This window comes from Aquarana catesbeiana, linkage group LG08 (genome assembly GCF_042186555.1).
Source record: "Aquarana catesbeiana isolate 2022-GZ linkage group LG08, ASM4218655v1, whole genome shotgun sequence".
In the NCBI taxonomy this organism is placed as follows: domain Eukaryota; kingdom Metazoa; phylum Chordata; class Amphibia; order Anura; family Ranidae; genus Aquarana; species Aquarana catesbeiana.
Window position 1 is genome coordinate 287,773,945 of NC_133331.1, and position 22,901 is coordinate 287,796,845.

At 45.0% G+C, this 22,901-nt stretch overlaps 2 protein-coding genes across 8 annotated transcripts in view; one reads left to right on the forward strand and one right to left on the reverse strand.

Annotated features, from left to right (window-relative positions):
• The window catches only part of LOC141106776 (uncharacterized), a 101,693-nt gene that overhangs the window by 13,946 nt on the left and 64,846 nt on the right, over positions 1–22,901 (forward strand). Inside the window, exons 10-13 of the mRNA XM_073597703.1 lie at positions 4,639–4,781; positions 4,868–5,078; positions 5,660–6,630; positions 8,658–9,398. Coding sequence (XP_073453804.1) covers positions 4,639–4,781; positions 4,868–5,078; positions 5,660–6,630; positions 8,658–9,398 — 2,066 coding nt within the window. The remainder of the gene's footprint in view (positions 1–4,638; positions 4,782–4,867; positions 5,079–5,659; positions 6,631–8,657; positions 9,399–22,901) is intronic.
• On the reverse strand, positions 818–22,323 carry LOC141106622 (gastrula zinc finger protein XlCGF66.1-like). 7 transcript variants are annotated; one of them, XM_073597544.1, is made up of 8 exons: positions 22,179–22,284; positions 19,209–19,251; positions 13,408–13,493; positions 12,599–12,739; positions 4,240–4,318; positions 4,044–4,141; positions 3,754–3,865; positions 818–2,421 (listed from the first exon to the last, which is right to left on the reverse strand). In XM_073597544.1, the coding sequence occupies exons 3-8, from the start codon at positions 13,486–13,488 to the stop codon at positions 1,871–1,873; spliced, it is 1,062 nt and encodes a 353-aa protein (XP_073453645.1). In that variant the 5' UTR covers positions 13,489–13,493; positions 19,209–19,251; positions 22,179–22,284; the 3' UTR covers positions 818–1,870. The 7 variants fall into 7 exon arrangements, with proteins under 7 accessions (XP_073453645.1, XP_073453652.1, XP_073453650.1 ...); XM_073597551.1 differs by lacking the exon at positions 19,209–19,251 and having other exon boundaries at positions 22,179–22,323; XM_073597549.1 differs by lacking the exon at positions 19,209–19,251 and having other exon boundaries at positions 12,599–12,726; positions 22,179–22,229.

Sequence of the window (22,901 nt, forward strand, 5' to 3'; positions counted from 1 at the left end):
AATTACCTTACATACTCGAGTTTAAGCCGAGTTTTTCAGCACATTTTTTTGTGCTGAAAATGCCCCCGTCGGCTTATACTCAAATCAAGCACTTTTCTGCAGCAGAGAATGACATTTTCCGAACCGAATTTGGGGCCCCGTATCTCAGGGCCACTTGGTGCTAGGAACCCCAAGGTTGTAGTGCTAGTTCCACTGGGTTTTCACACCAAATGTGGGGTTCCTAGCACCAAGTGGCCCCAAGATACGGGGCCCCAAAGTCGGTCAACTGTGTCCATCTGCAGCAATGTCATTTCGGGACCCTTTGGGTCCAGAGACCCCAAATATTGGCTGCAGCTAGGGGGCATCTAGAAACCTTTAACTACCAAGTTTGAAGTTTGGGGGACCTATGGCTGCAAATGGGCACAGTGAGGTTGCAAATGGGCATTGTTGACCCTTTTTTCCACCCTCAGTAGCTGCGCATTTCTCACCCTAGGCTTATACTCGAGTCAATAAGTTTTCCCAGTTTTTTGTGGTAAAATTAGGTGCCTCGGCTTATATTCGGGTCGGCTTATACTCGAGTATATACGGTATTGATTTTTTTTCTCCTTCAACGTTTTGAAGCTTGGAGCTTCAAGCTACAAAACGCTGGGGTGTGAATGGGGCCTTAGTTTTAGCCACGCCTCCAAACTAAGTACTGAGGGCCAAGCCCAATGTGTTCCATACAGAGCGATAAAAACCTCACAGGTCCACTTTAGGTGTCTGCTGTATCAAATGTAAAAGAAAATATTTTTTTTAGAAAAAGTCAGCAGGCCAGCTATTGAAAAATACTAGAATATGATTTGAGTTAAAATAAAAATATTTATTTATTGATCTTTATGTACCACGAAGGAAAAAATACAAATCCTATCCATAAAGGAGATTTATGTACAAGCAGTGTTTCAGTCATTACCATTGTTACATTAAAGCTTAAGGGTAATCTGTCTATATTTTGCCTTTTGTGACACTAACCAAAATCCTTTGTAGGTCCTGTTCATTACGCCAGTTTGTCTTTGTCCTCTCTGTAACTGCATCTCAGTTCTTTCTAGGTACAAAATGCTCTCAAGTCTAAATAAGTCAATCATAGACTCATTTTGAAATAATGTGCAAAACTGCAAAAGATAAGTCCACCTGAAAGTTAGATGAAGGACGTTGGCCTGAACTGCTGGTTGCCTTCTCAAAGCTCTGAGAAACATCAGTGGTGAGATCTTCTAAATGAAGTGTTGAGTGAGACCTCATCATCAGAGTCCATGAGAAAGGTCATTTATTATTTTCTGTAATATTAATGTTGTTGGCCTGAATTGCTGGTTGCCTCCTCAAAGCTTTGAGGAACATCAGTGGTGAGATCTTCTAAATGAAGGTGTTGAGACCTCACCATTGGAGTCCACGAGAAAGGTTGTTTACAGAAAATAATAACATTAATGTTCTTGGCCTGAATTGCTGGTTGCTTTTTCAAGGCTGTGGGGAACATCGGTGATGAGAGCTTTGAAAATGCCAATCTTGAGACCTCACCAACGGAGTCTACGTGAAGGTCTTCCACTTCCATCCTTTAACACAGCATGAAAAGTCTCTCATGACCAGAAGCACAGATTTGTTGATGGCGTGAAAGTTTCATGGTGATCAGTTAAATATTTTTGCTGCTAAATTCTGGGCAATGTTGGCGATAGGCAGATTTCTCTGCTTCCCAACATGCAGGAAGGGTGGGTTTTTTTCAGTATATGAGGACATGAACACCCGCACCTTGCAGGAATGGGTACCATTACCTTCTAAAGAACAAGGGAGAGCGCAAGTTCTCTATGGGCATGGTAGACAAGCTCTTAAGTGGACTGATACTTTAAGCTCCCCCGGAAAAGGGTCAGGTCTTCCCGCTAGTGTGAACTCTCTGATGATAGAGAAGGTTTGCTTTCTGTGCAAAACATTTGCCGCAATCCCGGCACATAAAAGGTTTTTCCCCTGTGTGGGTTCGGTTGTGTATGACCAGATGCGACTTGTGCTTGAAGAACTTCCCGCACAGCGGACAGAAGAAGGGTTTCTCGCCCGTGTGAATTCGCTGGTGCTCCGAGAGGTGTGACTTGCGGGCGAAACACTTCCCGCACTCAGAGCAGGCAAAAGGCTTCAGCCCCTTGTGGATCTTCATGTGCCGGATTCGGTTGGAAATGTGGGTGAAACATTTGCCACATTCGGAGCACGGGTAGATTTTGTCGTTTGGCCTTGCTCGTGTGTGTGTAATGATTTGATCTGGAAGCCATTCTGGGTCAGAAGGGTAAGGTGAGATATTGGCCCTCTGTCCTGGATGTAGAGTTGGAATAACAGAAGTGTCTCCTTGAGAAGATTGCACAGTGTCTGCCTTCAAATAGGACAATACCATCGGTGGATCATCTGGGGCCATCCGGCTGTAGTGTCCATCTGTGGGGGATAGAAAAATATTTTTAACCTCAAAACATTACTTTTTGTCTTATGTTTTAGATTATTAGCTTGTGCAGCGCTTTACAATATAAAAGAAGACAGTACAGTTACAATACAATTCAAGACAAGAGGGTTAGGAGGGCCCTGCTTGTGAGAGCTTACAATCTAAAAATGGGGCCAGTTATACAAAAAGGTAATAACTGTGGGGTAACAAGTTGATGGAGAAAGTGTGAGTTTTTAGGAATCGCTCAAAGGCAGACAGAGTAAGAGATAGTTGGAGAGATTGGGGTAGAGAGTTCCAGAAGTTTGGAGAGGCTCCGAAAAATACCTGGACTTAAGCATGAGTGGACGAAGTGAGGGGGCAAGAGAGCAGGAGGTCTTGGAAGAAGCGAAGAGATCAGTTTGGATGATATCTTGTGTTGACGTTGGTAATAGACAGGTGTGATAGACATGTGCAAAATGGAAAAATTAGTTTAGTTTCAGATACTAATTCAAATTTGGATTGGTCAAAAATGTATTGACCGATCCAAATTCTGTGTGAAGAATAGCTGGTTGTTAAGGAGTGGGCTGGGAAGCTAGCAACAGGATGAGCGGGTGCCCAAACCCTCCAGAACCATACCAGGTCAACATGAGGGGGTGCTTTGGGGTAGGTGGCCTACCCAAAGCACCCACCCCCATGTTGAGGTATGGTTCAGGAGGGGGACCCTGTGGGGAATCTATGAATAACCCAAAATTCGTCGAAATTTAGATTTGGACTGAAACTAATTGCACATTTCTAAAGTGTGATTCGTTCCATTGCAAAGCGAAATTCAGACAACATTTTCGGTATTTGGAGTTTCAGATGTATCGTAATGAATTTCAACGAATCCGAAATAAATTATAACAAAACTTGAAAATGCATTTGAAATGGAAACATATTGCAATAAATACAGTAAGGTATAAAAGTGAAATAAGATGAAGTTTCCTACTTAGGCTGCTTTATAGAACAAAACTGAATAGAATAGGAAATAATAGAATAAAATAGAAGAGAATAGAAAAGAATAAAGTAAAAGGAATATAATCGATTTAAAAATAACGAAAATTCTAAAATTTAATCATTCTAACATAACGAATATGACGAAACTAAATTAACAAAAACTAATCCAAAACTAAACAAATGTTTTGTCATGCATATCTCTAGTTGGTGATGTAGATTGGGCCATAATTGTAGATGAATAGCTCCTCTTTGGAACGAGAGATAGGTTTATGTATATTGGGATGCGGTTGATCATGATCAGACAACCAAATTAGAAACTGGAAAGTATTTTTGGCGAGTATGCAGGTACTGCCTACCTGGGGTGATAAATGCTGGGCCGTCCTCGTCCAAACATGGCCGTGCATTCTTCAAATACAATTCTTCTTCAGCCTCTACAATTTCTACTTTGATACCAACAAGGTCCTCAACCTACAAAATGAAACAAAGTTTAATAGATCAAAAAGTAGAAGTGTATAACAACCACACTGTTTCTCTTACAAGTTGAGTCTATCACAGATTCGATGGACCACTTGGGTCTTTTCTCTGCCATCACTCTTATATGTTTCTATGAGTCACCATGGTCTTTGGTGAGACCCTCAGTATCTACCTGATAATGGTGAGGGATGGTGTGATGTTCCTGTGTGGAATCCCGGGAATACAGAGGACAGGGACATCTCTCTTGTGGGTTCCCATTACTAGATCCATCTGTAGGAAACACACACACCGACTGAATATGTATTGTATATGTGTTGCTGATGTGTGGGGAGAGTTCTATAGTTGCTTTGAATGAAGACTCATCTTACCTGTTGATGTGAAGGTCTGATGATTCTCCTTCTTGATGTCCTGGTATGGATCCTTGTGTCCCTCTACATGATTCCAGTCCTACACAGAGAACAGAGAAGTACTTGACCTAAAAGTCAAGCTGTGACACAAATGTTTTTCTAGTTTTGGATAAATTGGGGATAGGATAAAACCTCTGATTTTGTCAGTGGGGAAGTCTACCTTCTTAATTTTTCCTGGTGACCAAGGTCACAAGGACAAATGTTTTGGGGAAATACAAAATGTTATGGTTTTCACTGAAACATGAGTATTAGAAATATTGTCCAACGGGAGCACCATTTTCTGGTGACAACTCTCAAAGTTGGGATTTCTTCACACTATGGGCAGATTTCCACTTCTTTCTGATTATGTCTCTTTGACAGGAACAGAAGGGAAACCTCCTGGATGATGACAAAGATGAGTACTAACCCATCCCCACTAGTAGTGGTTCCCTTCCAGAACCACTCTAATGAAGGCCTATTGGTCATGTCTCTTGGACAGGAACAGAAGGGAAACCTCCTGGATGGTAACAAAGACGAGTACTAACCCATCCCCACTAGTACTGTTTCCCTTCCAGAACTACTCTCAAAAAGGCCTAGTCTTCATGTATAGACATGACCAAGAATTCATGTTTCTTGGACTGGAACAGAAGGGAAACCTCCTGGGTGATGACAAAAACAGGAACTAACCCTTCCCCACTAGTAATGGTTCCCTTCAAGAACTACTCTCATGAAGGCCTATATGCCATGTATAGACATGCCCAAGAGGTCATGTCTCTTGGACAGGAACAGAAGGGTGACCTCCCGGATGATGACAAAGACGAGTACTAACCCATCCCCACTAGTAGTGATTCCCTTCCAGAACTACTCTAATGAAGGACTATAGTTACAATCTACATAAAAACACATTTTTCTAAGGCTGATTAGGGTTACAGCTCTATTGGGACACATACTCTGAAAAAAATATGACAGCTCCCATACAAGGCATCGTCAGAAAAAGATCCCCCCTTTGAACCTTAGAAGAAGAGGCAAGGAAAAATTATTTTACAAGGCCAAACATCAGCCACCAGAGGTCCATCATTACATTATCAAGAAATTTTCTCCAGGTGGCTTAGCGATGGCCGTGTGAGGAAGCATTTCTAGAGAGCTCCTGGCTTCCCCCTACCCTGCCCGCACAAAACGACGGCTAAACTCTCGATCAATGCGGCATGCCAACCTGTAAGAAATACAGGACGAGAGCTTCGGTTAGTGGCACCCGGAATTCCACCCCACGGAGCAGTATACGGAGCTATTTTCCGGACTCCCAGAGGAGCTCACCGGGCGCCATTGTATCGGCACCACGTGCACGTTGCCCAGCAGAACCTACTATACTGCCAGTATCTACACCCCCATCCTCGCTCGACAGCTCGGGGTGTCCTCTGGAATCCACAAGAGATCCTCATACAGTAATGGCGAACTCGACGAGGTACGGAAGAGACATACCGGATGATATCCGCGCCATTCTGCAGGCACTCCCCACTAAAGCTGATTTTGAGGCCCTACCATCCAAATCTGACATTGAGGCCCTTATCCAGCGAGTGGAGGAGGCCCATACCAGAGACATACAAGAGATTCGAGAGGAGATGCGGACGATCGCAGACCGAATAGACGCAGGAGAAAGCTCGGTTAGTGCCCTCACGCAACGGGTGTCTGACCTAGAGCGCACACAAGAGACCCAGGCTTCCGCGGCGGTGGATTTGCAGCTCCATCTCGAGGACTTGGAGGACCGCAGCCGCCGCAATAACTTGCGGCTGAGGGGTCTCCCGGAGGCCACTGGAACTGAAGACCTGGAGGCAACAGTGACGGCCATCTTTCAGGGGATCCTGGACACTCCACCACCATCTATCGAACTGGACCGAGTGCATCGGACACTCGGTCCAAGACCCACGGATCCAGACAGACCCCGAGATGTGCTCTGTAGGGTACACCGATACACCCAGAAGGATCTTATACTCCGCAAAGCGTGGGAACAAGGGGAGGTAATATTTGATGGCGCCGAGATCAAGATCCTCCCGGATCTCTCCAGAGCCACGCTACTGAGAAGAGCTATGCTGAAACCTGTCTTGGAGCTAGCAAGGAGGCAGGGATGCACATACCGCTGGGGATACCCCCTGGCAGTAACTTTCCGGAATACCACAGCATCCTTTACCCTGCGCACTCCAGCGGACTTACCAGCTCTCTTTACCTTCCTGGGGTCAGCACCGATCACTGTCCCTAATTGGCTGACCCTTGTACCGCGCCCCACAGGCAGATCTGGACCCACTGCTCAGCGATATCAACCGCCTCGCCAACAACGCTCCAGAAGGAGGTCCAGGGCACCCTCCAGCGAGGGCACACGTGAGTCATGATGTTGCCACTCCATACCAGACCAATCTGTTACCTGAGCATGTCATGTCATTATCATTCCTGATGTTGTTGACCTATTAACTGACCCCCTCTATGTGTGAGTAACAGATGCCTACTTGCTCACTGACTGACGGACATTTAGATCTGATCCACCTGAATATAAGAGACCTTCACTCCTTGAGACATAACTATACTGTGACATGAATCCCGGATAGAGGAGGTGGGAACATTACAAAGCTTATGTTCGGATTGGATTGAGTACGTCAGAACTGTAGGAGATGTTAAGGACGCAAAATTCCTCCCGTGTTGAAGGTCACATGTTCTGCACTTACCGCCCTATTTTACTGTGTTTGAGGGAGTCTCCGCCCACCACGGAGCTGGGAATATGATACGTGAATGCTTAAGCATAAACTTGCCCCATAAACTCTGATGGGATGATGACCGCCCTCACAACACAAGCTACCACTTCGTTTTGAAATGGCGCACCTGCAGAAGGAGATGATAGTTCTGATGCTTGTAACACCGGGAGATCTACTCCCGTAGAGGGGGGTATTTGAGAAATGCACAGGGGGACCTGGGGAAACGACCTCTAACCAAATTTGGTTTCTGGGCCTTTTTCCTTTCTCTTTTGTATTTTTTCCTTTTCTTGGGCCCGGAGGCTGCTCTCCCCGTTTCCCCTTGTAGGCATCATAGAAACAATCTTTCTTATCTTGTTTTCAATTACTGTCATGCTCGAGTCGGAGCACCATGTGTACCACACAGATTGCAAAAAGATATATACCTGTTTACTAAGCAGTTGTTGTTACGTGTTATAACCATGCTGTACCCATATGACCAGGTACAATAGCCGTTCTCAATGTAACATTAACATATACAGTTTTATGGCGGGGGTTTTTTTTTTTTTTTTTTTTTGGGGGGGGGAAGTCAGTGAGTTCAAACCTGGCTATCTCTTTCCACAACCCCAAATAGGCCTGCGCTCGATTACCAGTTAGTACTGGTGAGCGTCCTAGTACCGTAGTACTACTGATCTAGAATATTCCACATAGAGTCTATAAGTGTGATTAAGCACTTGCTAATTACTCCTTCCACCCTCTGTTCTCGACTCCTCCTTACCTTCCCCCCCTTCTTATTTGTTCTCTCCCCCACCCCCCCCCCCCTCCCCTCTGACCTGCCCCCCCCTCTCTCTTTCACCCTATTCTTAGATTTTTGGACAGTGAGGTTTTACTTGATTTAAACCCTCATCTATCTATTTCCTCTACCTTCTTCTTCTTTCTGTTCTGTTCTGCTCTGTTTCTCTCTTACTCACCTTTACCCTCCCCTCCCCCTCCCTTCTTTTTATTCCGACATGGCGGTAGATTCTCTCACAGTGACCTCTCTTAACGCCAGGGGCTTGAACACCCCGGAGAAGAGGCGTATGTTACTTTGTGACTTTAAAAAGTCGCGGACTGACATCGCCTTCATCCAGGAGACCCACTTCAAAACGGATAAATCCCCCATACTGCAAAATAGATTTTTTCCCCGTGTTTACCACTCAACTAATTCCCAATCCAAATCTAGAGGGGTTTCCATAGTGATATCCAGCAAACTACCATGGGAATTTCAAGAGATGCTAGCAGACCCCGAGGGGCGTTTCCTATTTGTAAAGGGCTTGATTGCGGGGAATCAGTTCACATTGGCCACACTGTACGCCCCAAATGAACATCAGGACAGATTCCTTAAACGCACAATAGAAAAATTGACAAAATATAAACAAGGCCAACTACTCTTGGGAGGAGACCTAAATGTCCCTCTGACCCCTTCCATAGACACGTCATCTGGTAATTCCTCCTTCTCCCCTGCCGCCAGAAAACGAATAATGCAGACTTTACATAGTGCTCAGCTGACCGATGTGTGGCGACTTCAGCACTCAAGGGAAAGAGACTATTCCTTCTTCTCTCCCCCACACAAGGTGTATTCCAGAATCGATCTCTTTCTGATGCCCCATGATCAGTTACACCTTGTGAGCTCCTCATCAATAGGTCAGATCACATGGTCCGACCATGCTCCCATTTCCCTCACATACATCCTCACAGACCGACCCTCACCCAGATCCCTGTTTTGGCGTCTGAACGAGAGTCTTCTACAAATTCCCGAGGTCCTGGAGGATGTAACTAAAGAGCTTGATCTCTACTTCCGAGAAAATAATACTCAGGGATGTGACCCCGGAATATTGTGGGAGGCTCACAAGTGTGTCCTGCGAGGGGTTCTAATTAAACACGGGGCGTCCATAAAGAGAAAAAGAAATGCACAAATCACTAAATTACTTGCAGCTTTGGCCTCAGTAGAAATGCAACACAAACAAACTCCCACTAGGGACCTGGAGGCGCAGTTGATGACGCTACGTACACAAATAACAGACCTATTGCGCTACAAGGCAAAAGCGGCCCTCCAGTTCTGCCGCAAACTATCCTACGAATCGGGAGACAAATGTGGGAAACTGTTGGCCAGATCTGTGCAAGATCTTAAATCAACTACTTATATTCCACAAATAATTGGCCCCGATGGCCAAAGAGCCTCTACCCCACAGCAAATATCCAAAGAATTTGGAGACTTCTACTCAAGCTTATATAACCTACCCAGCTCCCCCACTGAACGAGCAAATATAGATAAATACATCTCTGACTCACAGCTCCCATCCCTTCCGACTGAAACCCAGGAGATCTTAGACGAACCAATAACTTTAGAAGAACTCCAGTCAGCAGTGAAATCTATGAAACTAGGTAAGGCCCCAGGACCTGATGGTTTCACTGCCCAATACTATAAAGCCTTTCTCCCCATCTTAGGCCCACGGCTGGTAGCCTTTTTCAATGCCCTGGGAGAAGATGCTAAGTTCCCGAGTGAGACTCTAAAAGCCCATATCTCTTTGATTTACAAAGATGGGAAAGACCCGAGCGCGTGCGGAAGTTATAGACCCATTTCCCTCTTAAATTTGGATTTAAAGTTATTCTCCAAGATAATTGCCACCAGACTAGCACAACATCTCCAAAACCTAATACACTTAGACCAGGTTGGGTTTATACCCTCCAGAGAGGCAAGGGACAACACCATCAAGGCCCTCAATCTCATCCACGTAGCAAATGATAGCAAGACCCCCTGCATATTTGTAAACACCGATGCCGAAAAGGCCTTTGACAGGGTGAACTGGAACTATATGTTCTCAGTTCTCCGTCATATTGGCCTAGGAAATAAGATGCTGAAGTGGATCCAAAATATTTATTCCAATCCCTCGGCCCAAGTAAAAGTTAACGGTGTGCTATCAAACCCCTTCTCTATTACCAATGGCACTAGACAAGGCTGTCCCCTTTCCCCCCTCCTATTTGCTCTATCCTTGGAACCCTTTTTATGCACTATTAGAGCAAACCCAGACATAACAGGACTTCAAATAGGTGACTCCCACTGCAAAATCTCAGCTTATGCTGATGATCTTCTATTCTCCCTAACTAACCCTAGAATATCTCTGCCAAATCTTATGCAAGAATTCAAAACTTATGGAGCCATATCTCATTTAAAGATAAACTTCTCAAAGTCAGAAGCAATGGGCATTTCTATACCCCCCCTGACTCTAAGGGACCTACAGTCTAATTTCAATTTTAAGTGGACGGATACAGCCCTAACATACCTAGGTACAAAGATCCCCTCTGACCTGTCACGTACGTTTGACCTGAACTTCCCACCCTTGCTGATTAAAACCCGGATCCTGCTAGAAAAATGGAACGCAGGTTTTCACTCCTGGTTCGGGAGATGTAATCTTCTGAAAATGTGCGTTCTACCTAAATTTACTTACCTGATCCAAGCACTACCCATTAATATCCCATCCTCATTCTTCAAGCAGGTCCAATCCCTCTTCACCAGATTTATCTGGGCTCATAAAAAGCCCCGCTTAAAACACTCACAGCTCACGCTCCCCAAAAGAGAGGGAGGAATAGCATTACCTGACATTCGCCAATATTATTTAGCCTCTCACCTAGGACGAATACTGGACTGGAGAAGAAATAAAGCATTTAAACTCTGGGTCCTACTGGAACAGAACCAAACACTGATACCTTTAAAGAGTGCACTATGGTGTTTTGATGCCCTCCCGCCTAAATTGAGGTCGCATCCCTTGATAGGCACCACCCTGAGACATAGCTACCAAACAGCCATGCAGACCTCCCTCACAACAAAAAACTCGCCCTTACTCCCCATTCTTGGCCACCCAAACTTCTCTCCGGGATTACATATTGCGGACTACAACAACCTTAGAGACTCAGGTAGAGACCACGCAGCCAAATTTATTGTAGAAGGACATTGGCCTTCCATACAGGACTTAACCAACCCGGCAGGTGACTACCATCTCTGTTTCTGGAAAGCTGCCCAACTACACCACTTCCTCCACTCCCTTCCAAAAACACAAACGTTCGCCCGCCAACTAACGACGTTCGAAGAACTCTGCTCAGGAGAAGGCCCATTGGCCCATATTTTATCCCAAACCTACTCACTACTAATCTCACCAAACGAACAACCCCCACCTCCTTACTTAGCTAGATGGGAAAGAGACCTGAACTGCTCGTTTTCAGTAGCACAGCGACAACGCATACTCACACTTGCCCTTAAGTCCTCGCTTTGCACTAAAATTCAGGAAACAAATTTCAAGCTCCTCACCCGTTGGTATCTGACCCCCTCCAGATTACAGAAATGCTTCCCTACCTCCTCGAACCGGTGCTGGCGCTGTGCTGAAGAGGAGGGAACCTTGATTCACATTTTTTGGTCATGCCCGAAGTTGAAGGACTTCTGGGGAGAAGTCAGACGGATAACACAAAAATGCACAGAGTATAGTATCCCAGACGAGGCCGCGTTCTTTCTTCTACACCTTTCCTCGATCCCCATCAAGAGATATAAGAAATCTCTCACGCGTCACTTGCTCAATGCTGCGAGGACGTGTATCCCACTTTGCTGGAAACAATCCTCCCCACCAGCCCTCTCGTTATGGCTGCGGAGAGTAGAAGATATAAAACATATGGAAGACCTGATCCTTACTGCTCAACATAAACAAGAAGCCTTTAAAAAAACTTGGGACATCTGGAACGCATTTATTTATTCCGAGGAAGGACAACGCTTACTTGGCTTATAACTCCTTCCCCATATGTATTGGGTAGACTCCGTTGAGCCCGGTATGCTGGCTTAACTACCGCCATGTCTCCTTCTTCTTTCCCTCTTCTCCCTCCTCCCATTACTTCTCTATTATTTCTCTTTCTTTCCCTAAACCCTCTCCTCTATCTTTCCCACCTCTTCTCTGGTCTAGGGACTTCGGTCCCCATTTTTCTATAGAAAATATGGAAAAAATCGGGAGGGGAATACCCCGGAGCTGTAGATATCAACACTTTGTCTCGGGTTTCTTTATCTAAAGTATGCATATACTAGGATGTCTCAAGCCTAAAAGTGTGCTGTATTATACTCTGTACTGATTCAACCCTTGTATAACGACCATGACAAAGTGTTTTTTGTTTATGTTTCTGTATCGGGGCCCCACCCCTGTTTGGAGTTGAATAAACTTGATATTTGAAAAAAAAAAAAGAAATTTTCTCCAGTGGTTGCAACTCTGGTGTGGTGTACAGAGATAATGCCCCAGGTTTAGCCAATCCATTGCCAAATTAGCTAGGAAGTGAACACCAAAAGGAACTGTAACATTATATTCCATCTACAGATTGCCTCTTGAGTAATGATGATATGTGGGTGTTCTGTTAAAAAAAAAGTAAACAAGGAAGGAGTTAACATAGTCCCCACCGTTCAGTTAGCAATATTGTGCTATGTCTCCATAACCAAAAATTGTGTCATCCAGTGGGCATATGGAGGACCCCCAGTGATGACATACTGAGTCAATATCAAGACTTACACCTTGCTTGTTACCGGATAATGTCCTATAATTCCCGGCACCGCTCACCTCTCCTGTCAGCAGCTCAATGATCTCACTGGTGACTTCCAAAATCTTTTTCATGTTAGTATTTTCCTTTCTGCTCATGACATGTGAATGGTTGCTTGGAGTGAAATGTTCTCCAGATGTCTTCTTCACTACAATGTAATCCTGTACATTAAGACAATATCAAATATATATGTATGAACTTTGACCCTCCTAGAATCCTCCTCACCTCTCTGGTCAGGTCTGTGCTTTATTAATGAGAGTGGTGCTATGCAACATGTGCTAATAGTGATGTTATCTGACCCTCCCAGAATCCTCCTCACCCCTTCGGTCAGCTCTGTGTTTTTTAATAACAGATAGGAGTGATGTCACGTGACCTCAAAGAATCCTCCTCACCTTTCCGGTCAGGTCTGTGTTTTATTAATAGAGATAAGAGTGATGTCATGTGACCTCCCAGAATCCTCCTCACCTCTCCGATCAGGTCTGTGTTTTATTAATAGAGATAAGAGTGATGTCATGTGACCTCCCAGAATCCTTCTCACCTCTCCGGTCAGCTCTGTGTTTTATTAATAGAGATAAGAGTGATGTCATGTGACCTCCCACAATCCTCCTCACCTCTCTATTCTGGTGTGTTTTATAAATAGGGATAATAGTGATGTTATGTTACCCTTCCAGAATCCTCCTCACCTCTCCAGTCAGCTCTTTGTTTTTTAATAGCAGATAAGAGTGATGTCATATGAACTCCTAGAATCCTCCTCACCTCAACGGTCAGGTATGAGTTTTAATAATAGAGATAAGAGTGGTGTCATGTGACCTCCCAGAATCCTCCTCACCTCTCCGGTCAGCAGATAGATGATCTCCAGGGTGAGGTTTAATAATCTTTCGGTCATATGGCTTCCATCCTTCTCCATCATCGAGTCTGTGAATAAAAAAAGCACATTAAAAAATAAGCACCATCTAAAACATACTTGGTTGTTGTATTGCTGCTGGCATGTTAAACACCTGAGCCACCATCTCATCTTTGAATTAGGGCACTGCACTTTGTACTACTCTTTTTCACACCTGCCTCTTGGGCCGGGCCTTTTGGCTGTTAGCAGAGGAATTTTTTATTATATTAAGGGTGAGGCCATTGTATTGCACAATGGCCACTTTTCACTTACTCTCTCCACTTTCTTCTCCCCACTCTCTTTTATTTATAACCCCGTGTTTGTCACTTTTTTGTATCTTTTTGTTTCATGTGTATGCGTTTGTCACTGTGTGACTGGTAGGGTGTAGGTCCTCGGGCCTGCCCTGAAAACCTTGGGAGGGAGGGGGGGGGGGACATGGCCTTCTGGTTTGGTTTGCCTTCTCTCATGGGGTTTCCCTTCAAGGGAGCCCCAACAAGTACTTGGGTGGGTCTGTTTCGGCAGACCCTCCAGAGAATGGGGTCCGTCTGGTTTCGGCCAGATGGGCCATATTGAGATCAGGGTAAGGTCCTTCTTTTGGAGGACCATAGTACACCTGTTGCACGTTCTGTGTTGCACTCTTAATGTGTGTGCACTTTTTTTGCCACCGGGTGGAGTTTTTGGGAGTGTGTTCACACACCACGGGCTTTAAAAAAAAAAAAAACCTGAGCCACCATCCGATATGTCTTAGGGACCTCAGTAAGCTTTGTGCAAAAATCCAGTGCTTGATGAAGTATGTACTAATCTTGAAATCCTATGGCATTGTTACTTTATCAGATGTGTACCATTAAGGTGTCATGCACTCATTTATACAATTACATGAGAAGTGTGATCTACTTCACTCCTTCTTTTACACATTTCTGTAACTCTGTCATGGTTTAGAGCAGAGTTTCTCAACCAGTGTTCCAGTGTTGCTCCAGAGGTTGCTAGGGGCTCCTTGAGCAATTAGCAATTTCTGCCTCTCAGATAAGTTCCCATTGATCTTTTTAGCTACAGTGGATATAAAAAGTCTACACAACCTTGTTAAAATGTCAGGTTTCTGTGATGAAAAAAAATGAGACAAAGATAAATCAGAACTTTTCCACCTTTAATGTGACCTATAATCTGTACAACTCAATTGAAAAACAAACTGAAATCTTTTAGGGGGGAAGTAAAAATAAAAAAACGAAAATAATGTGGTTGCTTAAGTGTGCACACCCTCTTATAACTGGGGATGTAGCTGTGTTCAGAATTGAGCAATCACATTTAAACTCATGTTAAATAGGAGTCAGTACACACTTGCCACGTTGCCAGCATTTAAAAGTGCCTCTGATTAACCCCAAATACATTTCAGCTGTTTCTAGTAGGTCTTTCCTGACATTGCAGCAAAAGCCATGGTTCGCAGAGAGCTTCCAAAGCATCAGAGTGATCTCCTTGTTAAAAGGTATCAGTGAGAAGGGTACAAAAGAATTTCCAAGGCATTAGATATACCATGGAACACAGTGAAGACCGTCATCATCAAGTGGAGAAAATATGGCACAACAGTGACATTACCAAGAACTGGACGTCCCTCCAAAATTGATGAAAAGACGAGAAGAAAACTGTCCAGGGAGGCTGCCAAGAGGCCTACAGCAACAGCAAGGCGCTGCAGGAATATCTGGCAAGTACTGGCCGTGTGGTACATGTGACAACAATCTCCCGTATTCTTCATATGTCTGGGCTTTGGGGTAGAGCGGCAAGATGGAAGCCTTTTCTTACAAAGAAAAACATCCAAGCCTGGTTACATTTTGCAAAAACACATCTGAAGTCTCCCAAAAACATGTGGGAAAATGTGTTATGGTCAGATGAAACCAAGGTTGAACTTTTTGGCCATGATTCCAAAAAAATATGTTTGGCACAAAAACAACACTGCACATCATCAAAAGAACACCATACCCACCGTGAAGCATGATGATGGCAGCATCATGCTTTGGGGTTGTTTTTCTTCAACTGGAACAGGGGCCTTAGTCAAGGTAGAGGGAATTATGAACAGTTCCAAATACCAGCCAATATTGGCACAAAACCTTCGGGCATCTGCTAGAAAGCTAAACATGAAGAGGAACTTCATCTGTCAGCATGGCAACGATCCAAAGCATACATCCAAATCAAGAAAAGAATGACTTCACCAGAAGAAGATTAACGTTTTGGAATGGCCCAGCCAGAGCCCAGACCTGAATCCGATTGAAAATCTGTGATCTGAAGAGGGCTGTGCACAGGAGATGCCCTCGCAATCTGACAGATTTGGAGTGTTTTTGCAAAAAGTGGGCAAAAATTCCCGAGTCAAGATGTGCCATGCTGATAGACTCATACCCAAAAAGACTGAGTGCTGTGACAAAATCAAAAAGTGCTTCAACAAAGTATTAGTTTAAGGGTGTGCACACTTATGCAACCATATTATTATTTTAGTTTTTTAGTTTTACTTCCCTCCACCTAAAATATTTCAGCTTCTTTTTCAATTGAGTTGTACAGTTTATAGGTCACATTAAAAAAGGTGGAAAAAGTTCTGAAATTATTTATCTTTGTCTCATTTTTTTACACCACAGAAACCTGACATTTTAACAGGGTTGTGTAGAATTTTTATATCCACTGTATCTGTAAGTGGGTAATTCTTCCCAATGACCACAAGTGTAAGGAGCATTCCTTCCAGTGACCATCACACTAATGTATCATGAGATGTAGATATTGTCATTTTTAGCAAGGGTTTCTTGAGACCGGAAAGTAGTTTCAAGAGTTCCTCTGTGTTGAAAAGGTTGAGAATGGCTGGTTTAGAGTCACAATTCAGAAATTAGAATATCTCTATATCTAAATACTCTTGAAATCAAAGGGCCCTATACGGTTGGCCTCTACTTCATGCTCCCATCTATTACATACCAAACTGGGCCAAAGCCCTTTCACAGTGAAAACTAACTGGCAAGTTCCTTTGCCTACTTTGACAAACGAAGATTGGGATGACGTGTTCCTCTTATGTGTGTATTGCCAGTGACAGTTTAACAGAGTTTATTGATGTAGCACCCTGGGGTTTACTCAGGAGCTCCTCACAAATTTACTTGCCAGGAGTAGTTACCCTGGTCAATTGTTAAATATCCATTGATTTCTCCTTAAGTTTGGCCTTGTTGTACTTTTCTCTTCTACCACTAGTTGGCCGGGCACTTGGTGGTACTAGATATATGAGACGGAGAACTCAAGGTCAGGTTATGGGTATGTGGGGTATCTCAGCCAATGGACAAGGGTTTTCTTGAATCCCTTGGCTTGCTGGGAGAGCCTATATATTCGGGTGGAGTCAGGTGATCTATGTTCTGTGCCACCTGGGCGGCTGTCTGGGTGGACGTGTGTTGTACGCCCTGGGCTGCTAGGCCGGAGATTGGGCCTATCCCGGGGGCATCTGGCTGCCAGGCTGTGTGAGGGCCTATCCAGAAGTAAGAGGGCAGCGCAGGGTTGAGATTGCGGCTTGCAGTCCAACCAGAAGTGACGGTTCTGCTGCAGTGGCGTCTCTAGCTTTCATATTTAGGGGGGGCACATGGGGGGACAGGGACAAAAGTAGGGGGGCAACTATAAAATGCATATATATATATATATATCTATATATATATTTATTTATATATATATAGATAGATATATATCTATCTATATATAGATATATATCTATAAATATATATAAATATATACTGGGGCCCTTTACTACGACCCCACAACGGCCCTTTCACTTGTTCTGCAGTGAGCTCCCTTCCTACTGTATTGGGGTCCCCCAGGGTGGCAGAAAACAAGATATATATGTCACCAACATACCAAGAATATATAAGGATCCATAGCAGTGGGAGAACTATCAGGGTTGCAAAGGTTGTCTTGCCTCCGGGCCCTGGTGTTCTGCCACTGTGGGGTTTCCCAGCCTCCTCTTGCTGTCCTGCCCCTGCTATTGACTGCTCTGGTTTGGCATCTCTTGGAATTTACAGGCTGGTTCTTCTGTCCTAAGGATGGGAGAAATCAGTCTGTTTTTTCAGTAACTGAGAGTCCTGGTGGAGTCCTTCCTGCAACCCGCTCTTCTCCCTGCCAAAGAGGATGTAGGGGAAGGAGCAGATTGGGCGGCCGTGGTTGTGTGAGCGCTCGCATTATGCAGTGTCAGCAAGCAGAGGGAGGGGGGAGCAATCACCTGCAGGAGCTGACTGGGGACTCTCTCCCTCTTAGACATTGATTTTTTGTAAAAAAAAAATTTTTATTGGGGGGGCACATGGTGGGGCACAGCATAATGTTGGGGGGGGGTGTGTCAGGGCCCTCTGCCCCCCCTAGGGACGCCATTGTTCTGCTGGCCGGAGAACCTGTCGTGGTCAGAGGAAGAAAGAAAGCTGTCCCCACAAAAGGGACCGACCACCTTTACCAGGGACCACAGTGAGCAACTGAAGCAAGTACCGGAGCAGCATTCTCACCGAACGGGCGGGAAACTTCAGGCGGTGATCAAGTAAGGGACCCAACCAGCGGAGGTGATGCTTGCAGAGCAGCCTTGTGAGTCAAGCCAGGGAACAAGCCGGTTAGCAGGGGTGAAGCTTGAGAAGTATCTGGAGTGCCAAGCTAGGGACTGGGAAGCTGGGAAGCGTGGGTGATGCTTGAGGGGGATACCACCGCAAAGCTTTGAGGAGCTCCGGGGATTCAGAGTCAGTGAATCAGAGGGTCTAGTGAGAGACCAGGAGCTCAAGGGGCTGAAGAACTATAAGTAGAAATTGTAGTGGAGCAAAGAGAACCGTAACGATTTGTGTTAGGAACTGTTAAAGACCGTTGCCATAGGAGACAGCAATCCTGCACGTACAGATGTGGCGCCTTGCTGGGGCCTTTCCCTGCACGGCTGTCCTCCTATTGAAGTCTCGGAGTCTGCCAATGGAAATTGCAACTGCTTAAGGGTGTTCTGGTCCCAACCCTCTTTCCCCTCAAAATATAAAAAGGACTATCAAGAGAAATAAAACGTCTTTTACATCCAAGAAGTGTCTGGCACCCAATAACTTTATCCACCTTGCACCCACTATGCCTCACAACCCACCACATACAGAAGGATGTCAACTATCTTTGGCCCTGAAAGTTCTCATTAGACTGGACAAGACCAGAGACCTTGCTAAATTTATAGGGCCAAAAAACTCAGGGAGAAATAGATTAGGGCATACGATACCCAAAAAGACCAAAATTCAGGCTCTATGTCCACTAAAAGTCGATAGAGAAGAAGGACCTTTAGGCCGAACCGGCACTCTGTACTCTTCAGACAGTAAAAGAAGTTCAAGGTAATACATGATCTCCCTGGACAAGCCACCAGAACTTCTTACAATGGCCACCAGTGGTAGTTTCTACTCAGCTTCCCCAGGACACTTTTCAGCAGGTGAAGCTTCAACCTTGTTGCTCCAGTCTAGCTCTCAGATTCACTCCTCCAGGATATAACTTCCAGCAGGGCAGTGCAAGCTTCCTCAGGCCTCAAACTCATGCCTTCTCTCTCAAAGCACATGTGTCCTCCCCAGGCAGCAGGCTTGGGAGGGTAGAGATCAGCTTTACACACCTACCCAGGCAAAACTTGGGAGGCAAGAGAACTTTTCAAGGTTACGTCCACATATTTATAATTCTCCCCCAGCATGCACCAGTGGCAAATATTCATAACTCAGGTTATTGGAACTTCTTACGCTATTTCCAGAGATACTCACCAATAGAAGGTGGAAGCAAACAATAACTGAGCTTAGGGAAAACCTGAGGAAAGCAGAAATAACAATCAATGCTCAGGCGGACTACAGCCCGGCAGCACTAAATTGTGATGAGGAACATGGCATAGGGCAGGGTCCCTACACTATGTGTCCAAGCTGATTTTATGTACCCTATCTAGAGTAGCCCAGTGATCACCTTCTTAGTTAATCTTTTATGCTTCCCTATCATGTATACACCTAAAATATGCAGTTTGTTAGATTAAGAACATTTGCCACATTACATGACACCATTTCTACACAAAGCATTGTCCATGTCCTGTAAGACCATTTAATAGATGAACCCATAACACCCTAACACAGTTGTCTCCAAACTGCAGCCCGGGGTCCAGATGCGGCCCTTTGCTTGCCCTTAGCTGGCTCTTGGGGCACTATTCCTCCCACTGATATTAACAATGGGGCATAATTGCTCCCACTGACACCAATGACGGGGAACTATTCCTCCCACTGACACCAATGATGGGACACTATTCCTCCCACTGACACCAATGATGGGGAACTATTCCTCCCACTGACACCAATGATGGGACACTATTCCTTCCACTGACACCAATGATGGGACACTATTCTTCCCACTGACACCAATGATGGGGCACTATTCCTCCCACTGACACCAATGATGGGGCACTATTCCTCCCACTGATATTAACAATGGGGCATAATTGCTCCCACTGACACCAATGACGGGGAACTATTCCTCCCACTGACATCAATGATGGGGAACTATTCCTCCCACTGACACCAATGATGGGACACTATTCCTCCCACTGACACCAATGATGGGGCACTATTCCTCCCACTGACACCAATGATGGGGCTATTCCTCCCACTGACACCAATGATGAGACACTATTCCTCCCACTGACACCAATGATGGGGCACTATTCCTCCCACTGACACCAATGATGGGGCACTATTCCTCCCACTGACACCAATGATGAGACACTATTCCTCCCACTGACACCAATGATGGGGCACTATTCCTCCCACTGACACCAATGATGGGGCACTATTCCTCCCACTGACACCAATGATGGGGCACTATTTCACCCACTGACACCAATGATGAGACACTATTTCTCCCACGGACACCAATGATGGGGCACTATTTCACCCACTGACACCAATGATGAGACACTATTTCTCCCACTGACACCAATGATGGGGCACTATTTCACCCACTGAAACCAATGATGAGACACTATTTCTCCCACTGACACCAATGATGGGGCACTATTTCACCCACTGACACCAATGATGGGGCACTATTCCTCCCACTGACACCAATGATGGGGAACTATTCCTCCCACTGACACCAATGATGGGGCACTATTCCTCCTACTGACACCAATGATGGGGAACTATTCCTCCCACTGACACCAATGATGGGGAACTATTCCTCCCACTGACACCAATGATGGGGCACTATTCCTCCCACTGACACCAATGATGGGGCACTATTCCTCCTACTGACACCAATGATGGGGAACTATTCCTCCCACTGACACCAATGATGGGACACTATTCCTCCCACTGACACCAATGATGGGGCACTATTCCTCCCACTGACACCAATGATGGGGCACTATTCCTCCCACTGACACCAATGATGGGGCACTATTCCTCCCACTGACACCAATGATGGGGCACTATTCCTCCCACTGACACCAATGATGAGACACTATTCCTCCCACTGACACCAATGATGGGGCACTATTCCTCCTACTGACACCAATGATGGGGCACTATTCCTCCCACTAACCCCAATGATGGGGCACTATTCCTCCAACTGACACCAATGATGGGGCACTATCCCTCCCACTGACACCAATGATGGGGCACTATTTCACCCACTGACACCAATGATGAGACACTATTTCTCCCACTGACACCAATGATGGGGCACTATTCCTCCTACTGACACCAATGATGAGACACTATTTCACCCACTGACACCAATGATGAGACACTATTCTTCCCACTGACACCAATGATGAGACACTAGTACCCGCCACTGACACCAATGATGGGCAGTATTTCTCCCACTGACACCAATGATGGGCCACTATTAGGGCTGCCACTTTTTCTTCAAGTCAAACACGAACACTTTAGCGGCGCACAGCAATTTTTTTTTTAAATTTTAGCATACACTATAGCAGGGATCTTCAAACTACGGCCCTCCAGCTGTTGTGGCACCACACGTCCCATGAGGCATTGTAAAACTTTGACATACACAGACATGACAAGGCATGATGGGAATTGTAGTTTCTGAACAACTGGAGGGCCATAGTTTGGAGACCCCCTGCACCATAGGAACTTGGACACCTTTGGGCACTTCAAAGAGAATAGTAATGCGGCTTGCATAGCGCTCCTTCACCCTCCTGTCAGGCCCTGGTCCGAGCCACATTCCTGTCTGAATAATGTGTCCGGGTTTTAAGCGATCTGAAACCCGGACACATGATTCAAAACCCAGGAGGAGGAGTTGTCCTAAAGTCTGGGATCTATGGTGTGACTTTGGATTCAAGTTACAAAAACCTTGGCCTTAAAGCTAACCAAAAGCTTACCTTAAAAAGTACACCTGAATAAATACCGGATGTGTTCCAATAACTCATATAAGACGATCGATGTTTATGCATTCAAATTTGTGGTTATCTATTGTTACATGATGTTGCCTTCTGTATAGGTTCATCATACATACTGGACTTTTATGCATTTGTAATTTTTGCACGACTGTTTGAGAGCAATAAACAGACTTTTAAATACAAAAAAGTGACTTCAGCCGTTCAGCAGAAGACCGCGCTGCTCTGTGGACTGTGTTATGCTGTACACGGCGTATTTTTTGCAGTTAAGTGTAACCTTTACAACACTATTATTACCGCTGCAAATAATAGAAATCATAGTAACGATCGTTATTACCTTTTTCCCAGAGACTCTCAGTCCAGAAACTCAGCTCCTGCAGATTTGTCACAAAACGGGAAGCAGAGTGGCTCCAGCAAGGGATTCTGGGAGTTATAGTCCTGGGTAACTTTCTGTCCACTTTGACCACAGAAATATGTCCACCAGTCCCTTGCTGCCCCCCAGGCACTTGAACCTCTAGTGTTCAAAGTGGCCATTTAGCCACTCCTGCTGTTCTGGCACATGTTGTCTCTCCTCCTTAATAATCTGCTCAAACTAAAAGGACTGAATGAAAAATGGAGTCCAGAGGAGCCACAATTTAGCATCAAGCCTCTCACTTTAGATTGAATTGGACCACAACAAAATGGCTGCTACCACTCATGAGGACAGGAAGTCCACTGGAAAACAGATGTCTGGTTGCAGGAAGAGGCAGGATGTTCCAGGGTGAAAGGTGAAGAGGCAGGAAGTAAAATGGAGCCATTGATGTTACTGGCAGCCAGTATTACATCTAAAGCTCATTAGAAGCATAAAGGAGTTCCAAGCATTTGCTGAACCACATCAAAATACATAGTAAATCTGATGAAATGATTGGATGTTACATTCCTACTATAACTCCATGGCAGCAAAATGGAAAATACATAATCAATAAATAAGTATACACTCACCGGCCACGGAATTAGGTACACCTTGCTAGTACCAGGTTGGACCCCCTTTTGCCTTCAGAACTTCCTTCATTTTTGGTGG